The sequence below is a fragment of the Drosophila innubila genome, assembly GCF_004354385.1.
Source record: "Drosophila innubila isolate TH190305 chromosome 2L unlocalized genomic scaffold, UK_Dinn_1.0 4_B_2L, whole genome shotgun sequence".
NCBI classification, from domain to species: Eukaryota; Metazoa; Arthropoda; class Insecta; order Diptera; family Drosophilidae; genus Drosophila; species Drosophila innubila.
In genome coordinates, this window is record NW_022995372.1 from 20,939,974 (window position 1) to 20,961,117 (window position 21,144).

A 21,144-nucleotide genomic window follows, 5' to 3' on the forward strand; every position below is an offset into this window, starting at 1 on the left:
ACGCGTGCTGTGAACTTTTCTACCATTTTTTGACTGAAGGTCAAAAGTACAACCGCCAGCAGTGCAGAAAGATAGAAGTTATTCCATGTGGTAGTTGAATTTGGGAACTAGAAGCATTTGGCTGCAAGAAGCAAACGCAAAGTAAGCTTAAAATACGCTGTCTTTTTTCTCATTGTGTGACACAGTTTCGCTCTTTGGATTTGCGGAAAGCCGAAAAAAGACTACGTTATCTTAACTGTGTTGTTCTTGAAACTCTCTGCATGCAATGTCATCGATTTGCCCATAAAACAATGAGACCTTGAAAATAAATGGAAAAAAAGAAGCAAAAAACTTCAGAGACGAAACGAGCTGTTGCTAAATTCAGAGAGTGAAATTTGATGAATTTATTTTGTGCAGGAATGCGTCAAAAGGTGTAAAACGTTTGGTTTGGTTCTTATAGAATGAAGATAAGAGCGTGGATTAGTAAATTATAAACTTAATCACGTCGAACTGAAAGCTTATTTGTCCAATCATTATTGATCCTGCCTACAGAATACATATTGTACGTGCAAGTCTCATTTTCAATTGTGTCCTGATGATAGCAATTAGAGGTTCTAATGAATGAATATGATTGGTGTCAATTCAATATCATTTAGTGGCCATTCCATAAAAGCTGCCATGCGACGATGGTGTTCAATTAAAAATGCTTGATAGAGGATATACCACAAAAGATTTTAAGAAGAATCAACCTTATATGGCTAAAGTAACAGAATAAGAGTTCAAAAATTTAGCATACATGACAATTTTTATTTCAATTGCAGGAAAAACAGTAAAATAAACAAGAGCTACACATATTTATCCTCTATTCTGCATAAGATTTCAAGATCACCAACAGACTCACCATCTTTGAATAAAGTTGCAACTGCCTTTAGGAAACCGCGGGGAGCTTGAGACGGTAAATTATCGGTATTAACTTCGATATTGTTGTAATAATATGTGTTCTTCGGTACGGGGCAAATATTGGTATTGATAGGAAAGTTGGTGTTAACTCCCGGCTGAAGTGAGGGCTGTAAATATGAACCATAGTCATCTCTAGCACTACATGGACCCATATTTGATATGTTATAAGGAAGTGGACGAAATTGTCCATTGCCAGTCGTATCACTGTACAGGGCGATGGAAAGTTCAAAGTGTTCATTATCGATGTCTTCAAATAAGTCTACAGTTCCATTAATAACACGATTGCGACCCATAAGATGTATATTACTTGGATCCATAACTTTCTGGCCAGAAGCCATATTAAACTGAATTTTCTCAATTGTCATCTCATAGGTCTGCTTCAAGGACTGTGAATACAATTTTATAATCAATTAAATTTATAAGAAATTATTTAACTACTGCTTACCAAGCTGCTGCCAAAAAGCAGCAAATAAATAATAAACTCGTAAGTCTGATTCTTCCAATGCATCTCAGCTAGCAATAAGCTCAAAGTTTTTCATGTGCCAAATATATAGTGTACCCTCAACGGTAACTAACAAGTTAGCAACATTTCCACTGTTTAACAGATCAAATGAACATAACACAGATTCATCACTTTTTTGTCGGCTTGTAAAATGGCAAACAACACGCGATACATTATCGTAGGTCATATCTTTAACAAACCTATTTTTGAAAAAATTGAAAGTCATCATTAAATAAAAATTTATTTGCATATGAAAAATAATTTTTTTAACAATAATTATTAGAAATAACTATTTGATTTTAAAGTCTTAGGAAATCTTTTACCAGCAAATTCACACATACGGCAATCAGTGCCACATACTCAATAAGCAAGCAGTTAATTTTTTGCAACGATTTGTCACTGCTTTTCCTTTGAATATCTTCTGTGTTTATTAACTGATCGTCAAGTTATAAAATGACATCTTTAACTACTCACAGTCTATTCTAATTCAATGCCAACTGGTTGGCTTCTCGAACTCATTCCAAAAACATTTGTTACCAGTGCAAAACTTAGGTTAATTAAAGTCAACTGACGTAGATGCTGCTGCTGTTTTATCTCTGTTATTGTTATTGATTTTCATAATTTCCTGCCTACGAGTGGCAAATACATATATACGTTTTCACTTTTCCATTTCTACAATTTTCACATTTTCAGTCAAAAAGTGAGGCAATCAACGCCACACAGTGCGTTGTAACAAATGAAATTCATTAATTGCCCCGTCCCGATGCGCAAATAAACATTTGTTTGGTTTTGTTTTGTTTTCTTGTATTTCGTTTCATTTCGATTCGATTCTATTCAAATTGGTTGCGCTTCGATTTGAACAATTCTCAATTGCACATTAAAGCAAATAAAATGTTTACATATTAAAATTTGATTTTTGTTTTCGTCAATGATTCAAGCCATTGCTATTGTAATTAAAATGAAAATATAATAAAGCGTTACCATACCTACATATCGCAAGTGCTGTACAATTTAGCAGCTAATTTATTTGCCAATTGTTGGATATGTCTACTCTTATAAATTTGCCAAAGGTTTTAATTATAGTAGTTTAACTTTAACTTAAGGTCTTCGACTCCATTAAATTCAAAGCTGCTCGCACATTTCTTATGTCTAGCATTGGGTTAGGTAAGGACTTTTATTTTTGCTGATTTATGGCAAAGCTTTGGTTACTTGAGACGTGTTTGACCGTTGTTACTGAAAGCTCCGAACGTGACCCTTTCACTTTCACAATCTCATGCTTAACCCTGTTCGTGTTTTTCATTCAAAACTTCAGCATACATATGTAACTCAAATGCTTTTTTGTTAACTTTCAACTACATACTTGAAATTTTGTAATTATAAAATGTAATGAATGAGTTGAAATGAACAATTGTAACTTATTTGCACTTTATAGCGTTATAATTAATAGCTAATTGCCATCAAAAAAGTATGTAAGGCAAAGGGTAGCAAAATAAAATTTAAATTAAAGTTAATAATGTTCTTTGATTAGGTAGTAAAAATATAATTAATAATTGTATGAAATAATTTAATTCAAATGTGAAATTTTTACTAATACAATTTTGCAATATGCAATCAATTATATAATTATTAAAATTGTAAATACCTTTGGCGAGTCAAATTTTACCGCTGGTTCCTAAGCTTAGAAGTTAGAAAAACTAATTAAATTAGCTTTTTACCAGCGCATTAAATTTCAATTTAAACTGTATGATTATGCTTTTGTAGATATCATAAGCATTTATTTTACATAATCCTGATTAATTAATAAATAGTAAAAAATGTGCAATAATGCAACAAACTGCCGCACGAAATAAAAATAATATGCAAACGGATGTCATGTGCTAGAATTGTGGCAAATTTTGTTGCCTGCCGATTGCAGAACCCAAAACTAGTCTGTACAAAATGCAAAAATGTCGATGTCGTTGCCGGAATGAATAAAATGTGCAACGGGTCGGGAGAGAGGATGTGTTTATCAAGGACACAATGCATGAAGTGCACAACTAATTAGCATCAGAAGCCAAGATAAGTGTAATTTGAATTTCAGTGCTTAAAAATTGCTGACACAATTTTCATGGCATTATTGAAACCCATTTAGAGAGTTTGCTGTGCTTTCAAATAGAAAATCGAATACGAAAAGCAAACATCAACGCGAAAGAGCGAAACAAAATCTGAAACAGAAACCGAAACCGAAACAGACTGAAATTGTGACGAGTTTTGAATCCATGCAAAGAACACGGGCTTTGGAAAGTATTATGCGCGAATATTGCGTATACGCCCCATGGGCGGCGGAAAGCATACAGTGGCTGCCACGCCTAGTGCTCGAGGTGATTTAACTTTTCTGCCTGCCATTCATTTCCTTTTCAATAGCACAAAGCACACAAACGGCAAAAATATTGTTGGTATACTTTTGCAAGTGCTTCCTGTTCCGTGTCCTGCTTGTATGTACATTTGTGTGTGTGTGTCTTTGTATTTACAATCTGTGTGTTTATTTTAACTTTTGGCATTTTGAGCGCGATCCAATGGGGACTCCACACCCAAATAGAAAACTAAAATAAAACAAAAACACAAAACGCCAAACACATAAATATGAAAAATAAATTGAAACAGTCAACCGGGCCAAATGCTGTCTATCTCAACTATTTCCACTGGTATCTGTCAAATAGTCTCGCAAGCCCCAACTCAATCAGTGCAGCAGCAAGAAACCGCTGGACAATCACCAACAACAACAGCAGTATCAGCAACAAAATAGTTACCAACTGGCCACAGATTGAATTGCTTTCACTTTGCTCGAAAATTGTTGTCGAAATTGTGAAATGTAAATGCCCCAAGGGAACCCAAACAAAAATCCTATCATACTAGCTGCATTTTATACTATGTTTGTTTGGCATATTTCACTTTTGTAAAGAGTGAACAGCAGATACTTATACAAATCAAATTGGGACATTACCAGTCGAGTATTGGAATTGGGTTGACTGAGTGTATTATCAACGGGAGCATTAAGACCATAATGAGATATAAACTAGAATTGCAAAGTTGAAGAAGCTTATCTTTTTTAGTACCACAGGGAAAAATATGAAATACAGAAAAACATAAAATATTTGAAATTGTGAAAGAGCAAGGGAAACCTCAGGCACTAAAACGGAAAAACCGAAGTCTAATCGATCTGTGTTAATAATATTAAATCTCACTTTAATAACTTGGTTAATATAAATAATATTAAAATGGTTATTACATAAGGATAATATTGTAGTAGCGTTTTTTATAAATTCAAAGATTCTAAGCTATCTAATAATGATGAATAAATAACCAAAGTACGTAATTATTATCCAATGCAGTACTATCCAAATATTTTCTTGAATCGTTTTTATTTGTAGATTAAGTTGAATTTTATAGCATAGAAAAATGGTTCACTAAGCTAAACTCTTGTATGAACACTTCATGCTAGCTTTAAAACAAGCCAAAAAAATCTTATTAAATTACTTTCTCCCTTTAAACCAAAAATATAATTTTTAAAACCCTGCAGGAAGTGTATTAAGCAGTCGCAGTGCTGCTGTGTTAATTTACTCTGACTTTGTTTAACTTGGCAATCGGTGCAATTGTTTGTGTGCCAAGTGTAAATTGTAAAATGAAATTTGTAATTCCGATTATAATTCATTAATTGCATTTAATTGCACTGCAGCTGGCCGAAGCAATTTCAATAATTCATTTGTGCAAGGCTAATAAAAGCAAATTATAAAAGAAAATTCCAGGTAATTTTGTAAAATTGGTTATGTACTGAAAATGAATACCGAATACATGTCGAGCCTAATTGGCCCGATTATCTCTTTGTGCATCAGCGAATAGTCGAATTATCTAATTATTGCACCGCAAATTGGAGACATCCTATGCATAATTGTTGAGGGATTTGCTGTAGGGATTTGTTAACTCGACTGCTTTGAAAATTCATTTAAGGACTTTTCATTTCATTCAGAACTCAATTACGCAGCGCAGTTAGAAAACAAAAAGAATCCTACAAGCGGAAAACGAGACGAGGAAAATAGAAAAGCGTTGAACAATGGCGACACATGGTTCTTGTTTCAGTTCTGCTTCTCTTGGCCAGATGCCATGTTGTTGTTGCCATTTTTAACGTGGCGCCTAAAACTATGCACCAGATAGAATAACACAGCGTCGAGCTTTAATGGGCCCACTGTTGGATGCTCGTTTCCTCTTCTTGTATTTCAGTCATGCATGAAATTTTTTTCTTTCCAGCCAGTTGGCCAGTTGGTTGTAATTTTCTTTTGTACTTGTTGTTGTTTGTTTTTCAATCCTCTGTCTCCCTCTCGTATTTTTTGTGGCGCATGTTGTTGGAGTTTTTATTTTCGTACGCATTGCTACTACAGATGTTGACATTGTTGTTGCACTCCCTCTGTATGTGTTGTTACAGCTGATAAAGCTTTCAGGCATTCAGTGTCCCATCTAAATCATGTTGACTTTAGTGTGGGCGCATACTGTACAAAGCCACTGTAGGGGACACTCGACTGACGACTAGAGTACGAACAATAATAGACAGGGGCTTACAAATGTCAGCTCTGAGCTAGCATGTAATTTATGTTGCAACGGATGAACATTTCTTTCTAACTTTTATTAATGTTTATAATCAACAAAAAAAAAAAGAAGTTAAAATATGATCTCTCTTTTTTAAATCTGCATTTCTAATTCCATTTTCACTAGCCGCTTATTGGTGTCATGTGGCATGCGATATGGCAGAGTTGCCACATAGTTGATTAACGCCTTGCCGCGTTCGCGCAATTGCAACTTTGTCGCACTATTGGGCGACTTTTCTCTTTGATACTCCTTGAAGAGAATTTTCATGGCAGCCAACAGGACATTGGGCAGCACTTGAACGGCATCAGCACCCAAAACTTTTGTGCTGCTGAGACAAATGTTGATCTGTTGACAACTCTGCGGAATCAGCTGACTCTCATCCAAAACTTCCAATGCCTCACGAAAGTTGCCCGCATGGAAGGAGTCGAAAAAGTTCATCAGCTGTGTAAGCATTTTAAATGATCCAAACTCATCTGCATCCGAAAAGCAACTGCGACTGGTTAATGCCAGATTTAATCTGGACGTAATTTTACGTAATCCTTCGCTCCGTTTTGGCAGATGCACCATCTTAGCCAAAATAGAGCAAGTCAATCGCATTGCTTCATTTAGTTGAAAGCTTATTAAATACATCTCGATTGCCGATGCGTATTCACAGCGTTTAATGAGTTCGGTGGCAACCATAGAGGTCAGTGCATTCTTCTGATATCCTGCGCCTGGCAATTTGTCTAAGATGCCGCTGAAAAGGAAGAAATTAAGTAAATAAACTTTTTTTTTTATTTAAAAAATAATTGCTAATTAGGTAAAGAGTATATTGATTTCTTACCCGGAATAATAAAATGGATTACATGGGTCGGTTTTTCCAAAGATTAAGCTTAACACTTCTACTGTACAGTTTTTCACTATGAAATCACTAATGCATTTCAGCATCAGATTGCTTCCATCTGCGGCCTTGTAATGACGCAACATGAAGTAATAATTAAACGCCTCATTGGTATCCGTTTTTTCAAATCTCATGGCATAGGTGATGATAAGTCGCAGCACATTAAGTCGACACACCGGAGAATCATCTTCAGCTTGGCTGCTGAGCAACGGATCTAGTTCATTACAGGGCATTCCCAACAATTTGAGCTCATTAAGTGCGATGGCCATGTGAACCGCATGCACTGCATTCTTCTCCGTCCGGCTTAGTAACTCAATTGCCGCCTCAATGTGACCCGTAAGGACGAGCAGTTGGAAATTAGTCAGTGTCACCTTGCATGCCGTTAAACAGTTCACACTATACCTAAGACTTATAGTAGAGAACATATCTTCCATATTTAGTTGCTTGGTCTTGCTACGCATTTTCAACTGTATCCACAAATAGTCCTCAATGGTAGGCAACACTTTGTAATGTAACTCATCTAATTCAATGCCCAGAACAAAGGCATAAACCTGGCCAAGCAAATAAAAAATTAATGCAGTAGAAAATGGTAATACAAAATTTACAATTAAGTAACTTTCTCATCTGAATAAAAATTAAAATTAAAAACAAAAAAAATGTGTTTTTATTTATATTCGATTAGGTCACTTCAATTTCCAATTTATTCTATTTAAAAAATATAATAAAATTTTAATATTTTTTAAAGCTTCATGTTGATCTTGTATAAGAAAAAAAAAATTTATGAAAACCAAATTTAAAAATGCAAATAAACAGAATCTGATAAAAAAAAAAAACCTAATGAGGTTTCATTTTAAGCAAAAGTTCAAGAGAAAAAGTTTCGAGGACTCAACTCGTGCTACGACTACCAACACAAAACCGAAGAGGGCAGGATATAAAAATGAAATAAGTAAAAGGTTCTTTCCCATCTCTTACCGCATGTTTATAAGGATCACTGCTGAGACGCAATTTGTTGCTGTACTCCATTATGAGGGACGTACGCATCTTTACAAGCTGCAAATTTTGCATGCAAAGATCTGGATCGTCCTTGAGCTCGTGCTGTTTCTGTATTATAATACGTAAATATGGATATCGATCACTCCAATCCTTAAAAAACTGAACAGCAGCTTCAGGATCGCCACAGCGGAGGCTATAGAAGACAAGTGGCCAGAGGGGACAACCTAAGACGATATCGCTGAGGTCGCTCAACGATTGAGTCTGTTGGAACTTAATGGAAACAAATGATTTGACCTTGCTGTAGATATTGGGAATGCCACCGCATTTGGACACGTTTCTGCTTTGCTGAATGACCTTGGTCATGTGATCTCTGTAGGCAAGCTCCAGATAGAGACGAGACTGTCCTAAAAACTGTGGCGACCCTTGACGTGTCCTTACAGCATCCTTGTTCAGGCAAAGTGGTGTTTGTTTCGCCATATGTTTTAGTAGTCTCCACATCTCAGTTATTTCACTATTTTTTATTTTCATTTCGGCCAGTTGTGTGAGTACAATCAAAAGATTCTCACGCCTGTTTTGGAGTTTATTATAGCTTATCAGCTCCTTCGCGTACAACATTTCTGTGCAATTAAGAGAAGTTTGAGGTGTAGTTTTCTCATCGCACTCGGATAATGAATTGATCAACATGCCCTTCTCCATTTCCCACTCCGAAAAGAGGCTTCGCCACTTTCGTTTCTCCACCGTCTGGAAGATGTTTGAATTGGTATCCTCAATTACATCAAGTATCACATTCTGTAACTTGGTCTTTAGGAAGCCAGCTACATCCGGGTCCCAGTGCGCATCGCTGGGCTTAAAGGAGCTGCCCATATCTAGTTTTTCAATTTTATCCATTAGCAACTGCAGATCGATGCCCTTCTGGCCAAACATCATCCTTGCCTGCCGCGTATTTTCCTCCGGCTGCGTCAATTTCCCTGTGAGCCTCGAATGCATCTCTTCAGTTTCCCGCAGAACCTCATAAAGTGTGCGCTCCACAGGCGAATGAGTTACAATTAACTTCGCCTCATTGGCCAGGCGTTGTGCCTGCTGCAGTAACTCACTCAGACTGCAACTCATGATCAGCAAGTTTATTTACTTGATCTATTCTGTTCAATTTTAATTCCAAGCGGCATTTACGGTATTTCTAAAATTGATTCTATTTTAATGCTTTTTTGAGACGAATGTCAAAGATAACATATAATAAAAAAGGCAATGACATGTTGTCACGACACAAACAATTCTTATAGTGAATTCAAAAAATTTTTGTTAAAACTTGCTAAAAATTTAATTTTTTTTGCACATTTTAAAAAAAATAGATTTTTATATTATTTAAAGTATTCATTGGGTACTTAACGGGTTAAGAAAAATTTTTTATCATTCAAACGGAATTCAAATGACCTTTCCATTAATGCCAAAATGTACATGAGATAAATTCGAATTATGAGTAAATTTTCCTCATACTTTTGATAAAATAATTATGCTCACCAGTGTAACACAAGGATTGGAATGCACAATGCACAGCCTTACAATATTTTGTCGGGTAATGATTGAAAAACAGGATCTATGTGATACACATTTTTTTATCCTTTGAGTTTTTGTTGTAGAAACAAGCCTCAAGGGTATTAAATCCTCTTTCACATCTCTGTTTTCTGTGTGAACTATGTTAAAAATCCCTAAGTTCACTTGCTCAGCTCATAACTTTGAGATAATTTTCCACATTGTTACAGCAGTTGCATTATTAAGGTGCAAAACTACATTTACAGTCTGAAAATTGTCAACGGCTTTGACTTAGACATGGGACCTATCAGATTTCACGTTTGTATATTATCATCATTTGTTTGTTTTGTGTCTCTTGCTTTGTCTCTCGCCCATTTGCAATTGGAGCTGGGGCTAGAAATTACAAAATTTCAAATTTGTTTTTGGGCTCCAGGTTTGTGTGCACTGGTCTGGTGGCAAATTTCCAATTTCCGTACGCACTGTGCCTGACATTTTCCTAAGCCACGCTGGCCACGTTATTCTCGGACAGCAATTTGTTTCTTTTGGCTTTAGTGAGCACCTGAAAAGTGAATGCTGTGCTGCAGCTTTTGGCTGACCAAGCAGGCGTATCACCCACACAGTAGGAAGGTCATTTGTAACTTTAACTAAACAAATTTGAAAGCCTCAATGCATATCAAGTGTGGTCTGGTTCTGGCGATGGCCCTTTTTGTGGCCAACTTATGTATAAAATGGCCAATGCTTGTTTGGTTTGACATCAGTAGCACATCGTGCCACATCAAGCAAAGAGACAAGTTGCCAAGTAGCCAACGAGCAACATCAGCTTAACATATAGCAAAACAAGCAGCCAACTAGTCGAATACTTAACGTCAACAGCCATGAAACGGGTAAGTTCTGGCATACAGTTCTGGCCATAAATTTTAGTCCGGCCGATTGCCTGCGGTGTCATGTTAAACGCATCGAACCATAGGCTGGCCATAAATCAGGATGATCAAAAATACAAAACGATAAAACTCGTAAACATATTAGGACAATTTGTATAGACGGAGATAAAAGACAATATTAAAGAATATTGTTTGCACTTGCTAAAAAAAATGATGGTATTTTCAGCGTTATTTTTAATTCAATTTAACGGAAGTTATCATTAAATTGATAAACACATTATTTCAAATATAAATGTTCAATTGTTAATGAATTAAATTTCCCCTACAATAAGTAACTATGTTTAGAATGTAATGTAGATTTACCATATAAAGAAATGAATGTTTTGATATGGTAAAATAACCACATTTACTCAGCAGTCTCAGCAGGTTTCCATTCACTGTTCAAACTTGATAACAAAGCTAACATACTCTAGCCAATAAAAGCTGCTAATCCGAGAAGACAGACAAAGTTTCAAACAAAATGCTGTCAATAGGCCTTTGATAAGAATTGTAGATGCCTCGAGCCGAGATTTAGGTATCTCAGTGGGAGAAGGAAACTCGTTCATTTAAGGACCTTGTTGGGGAAAAAAAGAGTGAATAGGAAATTTATGATGCCAACAGCAATTGGACAATTTGATTTATTTGCTGGTCATGTTTTCGGCATCCTCCGAAATTCAGAGCATATTTTTTTGCTTATGCGTATTTCCTTTTTTGCATAGTCCTGCCTGTTGCTCTGCCTGAGTCTGCTGACCTGCAATGTGGCCAATGCATCCTATCTGCGACCTATCGAACTTAGCCAGTTGAGTAAGTCATCCAGCCTGCAACAACAGCAACAACAACAACATCAAAGAGGAGAGCAACAACTGCGTGGAGAGCTGAACAACGATGATGACAATTTGGATGAGGCCACCACAATATTGCCCAATTCTAGTGAGGATTACGATAGCCGGCCACAATACACATTTGCCTATGATGTGCGCGATACTTTGACCGGCGATGACAAGCGACAGGAGGAGAAGCGTGATGGGGATTTGGTAAAGGGACAATATTCTCTCATTGAGCCCGATGGCACTCGTCGCATTGTGGACTACACGGCGGATGATGCGAGCGGCTTCAATGCCATCGTTTCCAAGCAGCGTCTGGATGAACGCCTCGGGTCCTCACACTCATCGTCATCTTCCGCTTCCGCCTCCGCCTCTGCCTCCTCATCCTCTTCGTCCCGTTACAATAGCATTGAGGAGCTCCAATCGCGTCTGACAGCTCAGGCTATGGCCGAAGCTCAGGCCATTGCCGATGCCCAGCAACAATCGCATTTGCAGCTGGAGGCAGAAGCTCGTCGTGAGTCCGAGAACCAGGCACGTCTGCAGGCCCAACAGCTGATGGAGCAGTTCCAGCAGCAGGTGCAGCAGACGGCCCAACTGCGTCAACAGCAGGAGCAATTGCGCGAATTGCAGCGTCTGCAGGAGCAGCGGGATCGTGACCAGGAGCGTCGCCAGCAACAGCAGCGGGATCAGCAAAGGGAGCAGGAACGTCGCCTCAGTCAGAGTCATAGCCAAGGTCAGCGCCTGCTCGAGCGTTTGAACAATCAACAACGGACGCTGCTTCTGCCCAGCTCCTCCCAGTTGCTTGACCAGAGTCTTCAGGCCAGCGTTGTCTCGCATCCGCCCACTTTGACCACCTCATTGTTGACCCGGCAACGTGATCTGGATGCCTGGCGGCAACTGCCCAACGCTCGCCTGACCATTGAACGCACCAATCAGCCTTTGATTCTAACTCAACCTTCAAGTGCTTCTCTGCAGGCTCAGCTCATTAGCTCGCCTCTGATCCTGGAGTCGGGTAATCTCAATGGCTTGATCTCTACTCGCCTCAACGGCCATGCCGCTCGAGCTGGTGCCGCCATCAGCTGGAGTCAAGGAAGTCGTCTGCTGGATAACGATCTCTGGCAGCTGGACAGGCTCGGGGACAATGATCAGCGGCGTGAGAGCGACGAACTACGCTCCAGCTCCGGTTCCAGTTCCAGCTCCAGCTCGGAGCGTAATGGCAATCATCGCGCTCAATGGTAAAAACCAACGCAAGAACTTCAATTGAACTCACGAATAAATGAAATCACGATTATGTCTAGCATTTAAGCACACAGACACCCTCACACACACACACACTCATACAACTACACTGTAAGTAAACTCTTGTGTTATATTTAATCTTATGTGGGATACGGGACTTTCACTATTTGCTTTGCTGTTTTTTAATTAACTCCAACTATATCGTCTGTCTGTTTTTAACTTTAACCCTAAGTTTAATTGTTTTTGTATAACTCGTTAGTCAACTGCATTATAAAATCTACAAAAAAAAAGAGAATCAAAATAAAGAGAAGCCAACGTAAAAAGTGTGGAAAAGTATCTAAAAAATTTGACTTCTATTAAATTTAAATGTAAAAGCAGAAAAAATTAGATTTTGCTCGGTGATTTTGTTTTGTGTTGAGCAAAACTCAAAACTTTCTGGGCAGTAAAAACTTAAAATAACAATTTTCTACAGGCTCATAAAAAAATGCCCTTGAGCAGAAAAAAATTTAAATAGATGGAATGCGCAATTGAAAATTACAACACAACATATTTATTTTTCATATTATTTGCCAAAAGTACAATTAATTATGGTGGCCAAAAATAAACCAAAATATTATTAATAAGCAAAAGTTGAGTGAGTTTTTAACACTTATGATTTTATTTGTTGGACTCAGAGCGCTTAAATATATTGAAATTTCGTAATGGCTCTTTTAACCGAAAAATGTATACAATAGCATAAACAACACTTACGAAGTTTTTGTCTCGGGAAGTGCTCATCGAAAAAATAATGTCTTCCCTAAGCAATGACGGCAGAAAAGAGGGCAACAACAGGTGGCTTATGGTTGACCCTAATCTGCTTTCATGGACTTTGACACTTGGCCATGGCCAATGGTGCACAATCCCCTCCCCCCTCTCACCCTTTCAGCTCCGGACACGTGTGCACGCAGGCTGGCCATAAACCTTGGACCAAGTTTCTTTAGGGTAGCAGCAAATGGCAACAAATTTTTTAATAATAAACAGGCAGACAGCATAGGGCAAATAAGAGAAAGGGCAGAAATAGGACAAGTGCCAGCAAAGTTGATCCTACTTCTCTCGGCAAACCATAAAGTTTACGTTGCACACTTAAAAATAAACTTGCACTTGGTCAACTTGCGAGGTCGTCGAAAGAAGAAGAGGGTAATGAAACTGTTAACAACAGAACTCTAGAAAAACAATGAAAATTCCAAGCAGGTATGAGAGGGTTGACCCAAAACTATATACATTTTTATGGTAAAAGTTGATAAAATTGCAAATAATTTTGAATAAATATAAGTTAAGAATCATCAAGTTGAGAACTCTAAACTTGCTTTACTGAAAAAAAAAAAGAAAGAGGAATGCAAAAATTTTTTTTTTTTTTTAAGTTTTACTTTAGTTTAATAAATGCGAGATGGTTGTCTGAGTTGCATCTTTACGAATTGAAATGAAATATTAATGGATACACTTTATATAATAAAATATATATTTTATATAAAAAAATTAACAACAGTCAAAGAAAACAGCCCTCGCTTTATAAGATTACTGCCGCTCTCAAAGCTGTCACAGAAGCAAAGTAACAACATATTTAATAAAAATTGCGCTAAGCTACGAGTTTTTGAAATGTCGCTTTAAAGTAGCGCGCTTTCACTTTGGCCCACGAAAAAAAAAAAATTCAGCTGACAGCTACCGGCTGTTACCCAAAAACTCGTCAAGTCTGCCAGAGAGGAAATCACTTAAAAGTTCATCAGAAGTGCAGTTGACTTCTCTGCACCTCCCTTTGGGCGTTTCCACTTGACAATTGGCTGACAGCTCATGGAAAACTACAAAAATCTTCTTTGCTGCAAGTGTCATTGTCGAATCTAGGAAAAAAATACACATACACTTTCGCGGACAGACAGATCAGATTGCAGAGCGTAAGAGCAAAGTAAACTGTTAAACTTTGACCTGACTTTGCCACTTCCTGTACTTTTGGGGAAAAGTATGTTGACCTTGCTGCGTTCTGTCTGTGGCAGCTTTGCCAAACCTCCCCCAGGTGTCCACACTGCCATACTTACGAATCTGATAAGAAAACAACGGAAACGGAAGTGCCAGTTGCCAAACATCTGATTCGATACAAGGAAGTCAAGGTGCAGCGAGCCATGATAAATGTGTGGGGCATGCAGCGTGCAGCAGAGGTTGAGAAATATTAGAAAGGATAAGACCGATGAAAGTTTACCCTCTCTCTCTCTTTTTTTATATCAACGAGCCGTGTTGGAACGCATGCAGCATGCGACAGACGCTTACAAGAAACTAAATTTTTCACTCTAGTGAGAAAGAGAGAGAGAGAGAGAGAGACAGACAGACATCGGCCGCAAAATAGGGACGACATGGCATTTTTATACTTTTCTTCAAATATTTCAATATTTCAGTTTTTTCCTTTAATGTCGATTTTTTTCTATGCTTTCCCCAAAGAGCTATTTAAGAAACTTTAAACTAGCATACCATTGTCAAATCTTTACAGGTTTCCTTGCGTATTATCAATTTTATCATTATTAGAAAAATCAATTTTTTTTTAATTTTTTTCCATTTTTTTCAAACATATTTTTGAGTTTACTTAAGAATAATTTACATACATACATATCAATGACAAATTTGATTAAACTTATTTTCTGTTTAATTTTCTTTTCCATTTAATTTTCAAAAATAAATAATCAGGGGTGCCACAGAAACCTCCATACATTTTTGGCACCCCTGAATGTATTCATTAGTTCTGTAGTGGAAGAAGCATAGTCCTTACTTTCTAGGCCGTACCATCATTACGGCTCTTTTGAGTGAGTACTCTTTACCCCGAAAAGTGTGCCAATTAATGCCCTTACCAAAGGTGTTGTCCTTATATTTGCCTGCTAAGTTGCTGTAAAAAAAAAAAACAAGCTTATAAATAAACCATTTAAGAGTATAACCATTTCTTCTTACCAGTCGTGACAATCTTTGTACCACCAGGCGCCAGTGTAGAGTTCAGCACAGTTTTTGTCATATCGATCATTATCCCTATCATAAGTGGAAAATGGCATACCATGTTGTCTTCTGAGGGCATCGCCAGCAGTTCCATTGGCTGTACCCAGAGTGTGTAAGGCATAGTGTTCATCTTTGTCACCGATAGCAAATTTCTCATATATTTCAAATGTTTCAATTCCCGCAAAGTCCTCGAAAACAACGAGCATCTCCTGGCTGTACTCTGCAGTTAGGGCGTGTATTTTATCTAATCCCAAGAAGAACTCGCCATCCAGGTCTCCGAATCCCTTTTTGTAAATATTCCAACTTCGATAAAAATCAACACTTCCATCCATACGACTCAAAATTACAGTCCAACCTCCTCCCTGAGTTTTTGCATCGCAGGCAACTTTAAAGGGCTCAGTACTATAGTTGGGAATCAGTATCTCATAAATTCCACTATGCTTAGAATTGGCAGTTGCTTCGGCACAATTACGTTTGTAAGATCTTAAATTATGCAGATCGTCTCTCTTGGCCTGTCGATCTAGCTGAGCTCTGGAAAAAAGTTTAGTTTGTATTTTAAGTAGGTTCGACACCTAAAAAGCTTACCTCAACTCGGTTAACTGGGAGCTAATCGAAAGAAATGCATTAGTCTCATTTAATTCGGAAACGTGAATTGCATCAGAAATAATTATCGTTGAAGTAATTATTAAAATTATGCCAATTATTTTAAACATCATTTTGCGAGCTTTCTGTTGCGAACAACATGCACTTGAAGACAAATAGTAAATTCTAAAGCCATCATGCATTATATATACTCTGTGTCTTATCTGTACTCAAATTCCATAAGCATTAGAAAGCCACAGCCCCACCGCATTCCATCGTGATAAAATGTTCAGCCTATATCCAATCGTTGAAGCATTTTATGAAATCCAGTATAAACATATAATATATAAATTATAATATATTTATTGAAATGCATGTGAATTTCTTAAAACCACATTCTTCATTTTAATTTTACTTTTTGTGCATCCATAAGAAAGAGATAATATAGATTTTAATATTATTCATTAGCTAAGGCTACTTTGACATAAACATCAATTTAATAGAATATTACAATTCGAATATTCAATATAAATACGAGAATTACAATTCCAGAATAAACTGAAAAGGTTTTTTTCAAAAGCTGAAATGTACAAATTTCTATTGCGACATCATTCTTTGAGTTTTCGTAACGATAGGACCTCAACTTGCAAGTCCTTGCTAAAGCTGAGCAGCAAAGCCTCGAATACGCCGCGTCCACCAAAGGATCCTCCCGACGAGGGCTACCGACCTCAGAGTGTGGACCATCAGGAGGTGGAAGTATCCGACTTTGTTAGACCGCAAGCATATCGGCAATTTAATGGATCTGATGAGGTGCTCGGTCCCGGTGCGGGAAAGACTAAGGATTACAAGAACGCCCAATACTTTGGCTATCATCGCTTCAGTTTTGTTGAACTCCAGAATCAATCGATGGAGTTGCGCGATGAGCGACGATTAAATGGAGGCATTCAAGTGAACATGGGCGAGGATGATGAGGAGGAATGTCTTGATGACAGATTGGAGGCCATGAAGGAGCGGGAAGAGGAGTTTGATAAGGCGCTGGCAGCTCAGTTGAAAGATGGTGAAAAGGCCAAGTTAAAGGACTGGTGTTTAGCCATGGAAAAGAAACAGGAGGAAATGCATAAGGCACAGATGTCTAGCAAGGATGACGAGAAGAAGCTCAAGGAATGGTGTGAAGAAATCGAAAAGAAGCAGCAAGAGCGAGCTAAGAAAGGACAGAAATTGGACAACAAGACGGAGAAAGTTCAGAAGGCAATCGACAAGAGAGTGAGTGAAATATTAACTGACTGCACGGATAAATTAAAGAAAACGGGCGACGCCATTGAGGTGGGAAAAAAGAATGCCCCTACTGAGTGTAAGAAGGAAGACAAAGTGAAAACTGAGAAACCTGCTGTAAAATGTGATGAAGCAAAAGTTAAGGAAAGTGTCAAAAAAGCAGATGAAAAATTATGTGATCAACCGAAAGAGAAGGACAAAAAATATGAAATGAAAGGAAAGGTAGAAAAATGTGATAAACCGAAAGAAAATGAGAACAAATGTGAAAAACCAAAAGGAACTGAAGAGAAATGTGCAAAGACTAAAGAAACAGATGTGAAATGTGAGAAGAAAGAAGAACAAAAGTCTGATAAATGTGAAAAGACGGATAAAGACAGCAAAAAGTAACATTCAAAGACGTCACAACCCAAAGCAAAGACCCAAACCATACAATGCCATCCCAGCTGTGAGAGTTTTTAGTGCATTGGCTAAGCGACGTCATCAACCGCAAACAGTGGCGCCACAGTTGCTCCCAAACTGTACTGGTCAGATACATTTTGTTTATCGCTTGGCCTTTTGTTGTTTTGTTATTTTAATTCTTTGTGCGAGTTTCTTTTCAAGTTGCAATTTGAATTGTTAATAAATTCATAGTAGAGTTTCGCATATAATCAATTGATACGCTTTACAACGCCATAACGGAAACTCACAACGGGGTTGCTGCACAATTTCAGGGACAACTTAAATTCAACCATGCAAAATAACAAAAAAGTAATATTCCAATTCGAGGTGATTCGAGGTCTGGGCTATATGAATAGATAAGTTTCAGGTACACTACATACGTGTACATATAAACTAACGTCATTGATCTTAAATACAATTATTTCTGATGCTTCTGGTAGCCTGATCTCTCTGAACCGATAGCGAGAATCATTACGTGTTTAAATTTTGTTGCTTACTAATTAGTTGATTTTACCTGGAAATCCCCCAACCTCATAGACAGTAAGAAGTAAAGGAAGAGAGTAAAACAAAGCGAAGCTTAAAGTTAGTTGGAAATTATTATACGAATTTGTTGATATCCAATTGAAAAAGTCTCTCCAAGATCTAATAGCTTACAATAGTTATCGACAACACTTGACAAATGACAAAATCTTTATGTCAGGTTATGCATGAAAAATTAATATGAAAATAAAATACTATGTTGATGTATAATTTACTAAAAGAATATTTCAGTTTTTAATGCAGAAATCTTATTTGTAATCCCTCATCATAACCAAACTTAAAGTTGATCGAATAGTATGAAACCTAACTTAAATAAAACACAAACTATCAGGTTAATTATACGGAAAATCAATTGGATTTATTGAAGGTCTGAAAGTCTATATAGTATCACTTTATATTTAAAGTTATCGTTTACAGCTGCAAATATGTGGTCATGTTTTATTTAATTTCAATTAATAATTTTCTCAAAAGGCTGCTTTGATCACAAATTCTTAATATAGTAAACTTTTACATGCCAATTAAAGTAGCATAGGAATTAATGTTATCATATATGCCGCCACCAATTTATCTTTTTAACTTTAATGTCTGTCATTTTGAATGCTTCGCATAACTTTGCTTAAATAAGTGTATCTATGCCTAAAAATTTTCGAATCTTTATGCAATCCACAGGCAAAGGGTTAACTTAACTCCACTTAAGCGAGCTGCAGCGTCCGAGTTGTCCCAGACAGCGAGCCTTGTTGTAGAGGCATTTAAGCTGAAAATTGCTGCAACAAATATTTGCACAGTGCAAAGTCTTCAGATGCAGTCGTCACAGTCGGAGGCCTCGACGTTGCCAATGCAGATCTTGGCCAGCTGCATTGATGCATCTAAATGTTTACACACAGACCATAAAGCGAGCTTTCTCACTCACTCGATAAGACTGTCTTTCTCTCTCTGTCTTGGACTGTCTGGCGGTCATGTAAATGCCTCTAATTTTGGGCCTAACGACAACTTGTCGCTTGTCATGGTTTATGCAGTTCTCTAGCATTGTTGTTGTTGCTGTTGTTGTTGCTACGGTTGTGCCTCATCATCATTTGCAAAGTTTCGACTGCTGGCGACAGGTTTTCCCAGCAGCAGCTGCCGCACTTGGCATCAACATCAGCATCAGTTTAGCCGCGCTTTATTTGTGCAGCTTTTAGATGCGCTTAAGTATTATTTTGTTTTTTTTTTTTTTTGTGTGCCGCCTCGTAATCGCAGCTCATAGATCAAAAACGAAGCGTGCTATGCTATTGTGGCCTCCTTGTCTCTCTTTTCTCCTTTTTCTCTGCATCTCTTTCTTTGTTGTCCGCGGTAATTTGCATAGTTTAGTATAAAATGCGGCTAGGAAGTCAATCAGAGTGCGACTGCGCTCGCAGACTGTGTGAACTGCCGCAATTCTCATGGCGAAATGACGCCGCATTCCAGTAACGGAAAAACTCCCAAACGCACAGCTGCGTCCCCCTTTTTTTCAGTGCTGAGAAGTGCCACCCACACTCAACAAGACAAAAGCGACAGTCCGTGTGATATGCTAGGAACTGGAGCGCCAATTCAAATGGCCAAGAGCTCAACCCAATTGCCACAATTCCCACAGAAATTGAACACAGATTTGGAATTGCAGTTACCGAGTTTTTAAGTTCGTTTGCCCCATTGGCTATTCAAATTAGCCAACTCATTTTCGCTCTGATTAAAGGTAATTTTCCAAATTTTCCTGATCGCCCTGTGACACTAACAACAACAAGAAGAACAAAAAGAGCAACAGCCGGCATGCATTTGGCTAGCAATTTGGCCTGTCGTCATTTAATGGCTTAAATCGTAGCAGCAAAAAGTTGCCCCAGCATGTTGCACTGTCTGTCCCCTAGCTCTGACCATTTCTGTCGCCAGTTGGCCGGGAAAATTGGAAAATTGTTGAATTGAAGCGCGTGTGCATTGAATTATGCAAAATTTGTTTGCCTTCCATTCAATTTGGTGGAATTTCAACTAGGTTTCAAGTCGAAAATAAATATGTGTGGCAAACAACTTGGCTCGTTAAACAAGTTCAAGAGTTATTTGGTAGCTAGTTATCTACTTAAATTATCTATTTTTTAATTTAAATATATAATTAATAAAGTTTTAATTAATTTTTAATTTTTTTAATTTTTATTTATTTAACTATGGGCCTTACAATATCTAAAATACTTAGTTTTGAATTTAATAGATTCTCAATGAATTATGACGAAACAACTAAGTATATATTTATGTATATTAAAACCTTTTTTTATGAAGAAGAGCTAACGAGGTGTGAATTTAAAGAATCCAAGTCTACTTCCGACAAAGTAGTCGTATTTAATGAGAAAGGTTTCCACCGCAGTTATTATCTAAGATCCACACTAATGTGTAAGACTATTATCTGTCTCTTAGGAAACCCTAATAACTTCCAGAGAATACATTATGTTTGTAATTTGGCTGCTTATAAATAAAAGCCCGTTTGCCATGCAGACAATTGATATGTTGCTTGCCCCATTGTGGAAGGTGTCTCATAAACTATTGCAATCTGTTGGCGAGACAGGAAGCGTCGCTGCCTGCACTTCCGAGGCTAGCCAAGTGGAACGTGGAAGGTGGAACGTTTGTGGAACTGGTGCTGGTGATGGTGCTGTTGCTGGAGTTGTCATCATCATCATCAACAACATCAAAGATAGCTCGTGCAGGAATTTCTTTGTATCATTCAAGAAAAAGTGTCTACTAAAATTTGCAACAAAATTTATGCATAAAATCATTGAAGCGTTCAGTTGACAATGACGGAGTTGTAGTTGGAGCTAAAGTCGGAAGAGAGTTGAGAACCCTCTAGAGGGACAGTGCACC

At 37.6% G+C, this 21,144-nt stretch overlaps 5 protein-coding genes across 5 annotated transcripts; 2 read left to right on the forward strand and 3 right to left on the reverse strand.

Annotated features, from left to right (window-relative positions):
* Positions 1–6,150: 6,150 nt before the first annotated feature.
* On the reverse strand, positions 6,151–7,990 carry LOC117781158 (nuclear pore complex protein Nup93-1-like). The gene is made up of 3 exons (XM_034617897.1): positions 7,914–7,990; positions 6,885–7,492; positions 6,151–6,797 (listed from the first exon to the last, which is right to left on the reverse strand). Exons 1-3 carry the CDS (start codon positions 7,980–7,982, stop codon positions 6,155–6,157), a joined length of 1,320 nt encoding a protein of 439 aa, XP_034473788.1. The 5' UTR covers positions 7,983–7,990; the 3' UTR covers positions 6,151–6,154.
* LOC117779993 (nuclear pore complex protein Nup93-1-like) lies at positions 7,985–9,044 on the reverse strand. The gene is made up of 2 exons (XM_034616355.1): positions 8,095–9,044; positions 7,985–8,042 (listed from the first exon to the last, which is right to left on the reverse strand). The coding sequence occupies exons 1-2, from the start codon at positions 9,042–9,044 to the stop codon at positions 7,985–7,987; spliced, it is 1,008 nt and encodes a 335-aa protein (XP_034472246.1).
* A 1,188-nt stretch (positions 9,045–10,232) lies between these two features.
* On the forward strand, positions 10,233–12,499 carry LOC117781194 (probable serine/threonine-protein kinase fhkB). The gene is made up of 2 exons (XM_034617944.1): positions 10,233–10,348; positions 11,104–12,499. Exons 1-2 carry the CDS (start codon positions 10,340–10,342, stop codon positions 12,445–12,447), a joined length of 1,353 nt encoding a protein of 450 aa, XP_034473835.1. The 5' UTR covers positions 10,233–10,339; the 3' UTR covers positions 12,448–12,499.
* A 2,636-nt stretch (positions 12,500–15,135) lies between these two features.
* Positions 15,136–16,118, reverse strand: LOC117781455 (ryncolin-1-like). Its single transcript, XM_034618218.1, has 3 exons — positions 16,042–16,118; positions 15,415–15,987; positions 15,136–15,352 (listed from the first exon to the last, which is right to left on the reverse strand). Exons 2-3 carry the CDS (start codon positions 15,786–15,788, stop codon positions 15,235–15,237), a joined length of 492 nt encoding a protein of 163 aa, XP_034474109.1. The 5' UTR covers positions 15,789–15,987; positions 16,042–16,118; the 3' UTR covers positions 15,136–15,234.
* A 493-nt stretch (positions 16,119–16,611) lies between these two features.
* On the forward strand, positions 16,612–17,961 carry LOC117780186 (golgin subfamily A member 6-like protein 6). The gene has a single exon (XM_034616615.1). It carries the CDS (start codon positions 16,624–16,626, stop codon positions 17,695–17,697), a length of 1,074 nt encoding a protein of 357 aa, XP_034472506.1. The 5' UTR covers positions 16,612–16,623; the 3' UTR covers positions 17,698–17,961.
* Positions 17,962–21,144: the final 3,183 nt, after the last annotated feature.

Coding starts and splice junctions, on each gene's coding strand:
- LOC117781455 (XM_034618218.1), bottom strand. CDS start 15,788: ATGGATGGAAGTGTTGATTTTTATCGAAGTTGGAATATTTACAAAAAG. Junction 15,353..15,414: donor TACAAAGATTGTCACGACTG/GTAAGAAGAAAT, acceptor TTTTTTTTACAG/CAACTTAGCAGGCAAATATA.
- LOC117780186 (XM_034616615.1), top strand. CDS start 16,624: ATGTACAAATTTCTATTGCGACATCATTCTTTGAGTTTTCGTAACGAT.
- LOC117779993 (XM_034616355.1), bottom strand. CDS start 9,044: ATGAGTTGCAGTCTGAGTGAGTTACTGCAGCAGGCACAACGCCTGGCC. Junction 8,043..8,094: donor GATCCTGAAGCTGCTGTTCA/GTTTTTTAAGGA, acceptor ATTATAATACAG/AAACAGCACGAGCTCAAGGA.
- LOC117781158 (XM_034617897.1), bottom strand. CDS start 7,982: ATGCGTACGTCCCTCATAATGGAGTACAGCAACAAATTGCGTCTCAGC. Junction 7,493..7,913: donor GTGATCCTTATAAACATGCG/GTAAGAGATGGG, acceptor TTGCTTGGCCAG/GTTTATGCCTTTGTTCTGGG. Junction 6,798..6,884: donor AATCCATTTTATTATTCCGG/GTAAGAAATCAA, acceptor CTTCCTTTTCAG/CGGCATCTTAGACAAATTGC.